General features: G+C 45.5%; 1 protein-coding gene across 1 annotated transcript; it reads left to right on the top strand.

Annotated features, from left to right (window-relative positions):
* Positions 1 to 578: 578 nt before the first annotated feature.
* Pmar_PMAR012778 (Rhizopine catabolism protein mocA, putative) lies at positions 579 to 1,694 on the top strand (the record flags this gene model as incomplete). Its single annotated transcript, XM_002775255.1, has 3 exons — positions 579 to 1,322; positions 1,366 to 1,503; positions 1,553 to 1,694. Coding segments are annotated over exons 1-3 (998 nt in total), but the record flags the coding sequence as incomplete, so codon positions are not given.
* Positions 1,695 to 1,844: the final 150 nt, after the last annotated feature.

Genomic DNA, 1,844 nt, shown 5'->3' with positions numbered 1-1,844 from the left:
AAAGTTGAAGTTCTGGTGGCCGTCCAAGTGTTTAGTTCAGTAGTCGGATAGAAAGCTTTCTCGTCCTATGTTACGTAGTGGAATTGACTGTGCCATGACTATCGCTCAAGGAGGGGAGAGTGAGGGTATGGGTTTGCACAGCGGGTGAGTCCCTGATCGTTCCATATGCGAGCACGCTGGGGGAATCATGTGAGAGACTCTTTTGAAGAGAGCAAGGTACACTCACGCCTGCATAATATTAGAATGACATGCGTTAACAGCGGCACTGTAACGGTGTTCATCATGAGTGAGGCTTTACCCTATACTCACAATACAAATCTCTCAAACTTGGTGACACTCCTGCTAGCAGAGACGGAAATACTCAATGATTGGATGAAATCGTGCCGAACGATTGATTCATCGATTACTTCGGCGCGTTCACTCGGTTTGGGGAAATTCGGGATTAGATTAATTATGGTAAAGCTACACTAATAAATTATTGTGTCGTAGCCTGTCTCCTAAGTAAGATAGTTATCCTACAGTAACCACTGCCGTATTTGCCTTGTTATCGTCTTGACCCTTCACGCTCTTTACGTAGTAAGTTCTCACTCGCTTTCCCCTCTGAATGTCAGCATCTACATCAGCGTCGTTAGAGCCTCTCAATGTGGTAATGGTCGGTACTGGTGAATATACGACCGGTTATGTTGGTGGCCACGCTTCTCGTAGCGACAAGACTAAGGGCGTTGTCGGTCTGGTTATGTTCGACCTCCGCCGACGTGGCAAAGTTAGTAGCATCGGTTGTGTTGGAACTAACGGCACTAAGTTCCCTGCAATTCGACAACTTTTTGAGGAGAACATTTCCAAGGTTTACAATAACGTGGATGTATCGATGACTACATGGCCTGCCGATGATGTCAGTAGAGATGTTGAGGCGTATAAGAGAGCGATCGATTCTCTTCCTAGAGGATCAGCGATTACTGTTTTTACCCCGGATACAACTCATTACGAGATTGCAATGTATGCCATTGAACGAGGCGTTCATGTGATGGTTACTAAGCCGATCGTTATGACCGTTGAAGCTCATAAGAGAGTTATTGAAGCTGCTCGGAGGAATGGAGTGTATGTGCAAATTGAAGTTCACAAGCGTTATGATCCAGTGTATGCTGATGCTCGTGAGAAAATTCGCGATATTGATAATTTTGGTGCTTTTCAACACTGGGATTCGGTGATGACTCAGCCGAGAGACCAGATTCACACATTCAAGGCGTGGGCAGGGAAGAGTTCTGATATTAGCTATTATCTCAATAGTCACCATGTTGATTACCACTGTTGGATTATGGACGGTAAGTAAGGGTAGTAAGATGAGAAATAATCGATTCCTGTCAGGACTGGCTGATCCTATCCGAGCGATGGCTGTGGGGTCGACGGGCGTTGCGACGTGTGAGGAGTTTGGATGTCCTGAGGGAACTGAGGACACTATCACAATAGTATGCGAATGGAAGAATCGTTCAGATGGGTCTATTGGTAGTAGTGTTCTTCCCACTACATTCACTGGTTCATCCTGTTTTTACAGGCACTGCAGTTTATATGGCTTCATGGGCGCATCCGAACAATTCGGAATGCCACACTCAGCAGAGATTTTTGTGTCTAGGGCATAAGGGAGAGATACGCGCTGATCAAGCACATAGGGGATATGATGTGACGCAAAACAACAAGTCATAGAAATTGTACAGTGGTGGTGGCACTTGGCTGTGATTTAGGTATGCTGCTGTGAATCCGTTGTATATGAAATACACTCCTGGTGTAGATGGAGAATTTTCTGGCCAGAATGGTTATGGTTATCGATCTATCGAGACTTTCGTGGA

The sequence above is a fragment of the Perkinsus marinus genome (assembly GCF_000006405.1).
Source record: "Perkinsus marinus ATCC 50983 genomic scaffold scf_1104296956230, whole genome shotgun sequence".
Taxonomy (NCBI): Eukaryota; Perkinsozoa; order Perkinsida; family Perkinsidae; genus Perkinsus; species Perkinsus marinus.
The sequence above is the reverse complement of the archived record's forward strand: the minus strand, read 5'-3'. Positions and strand labels throughout refer to the sequence as shown.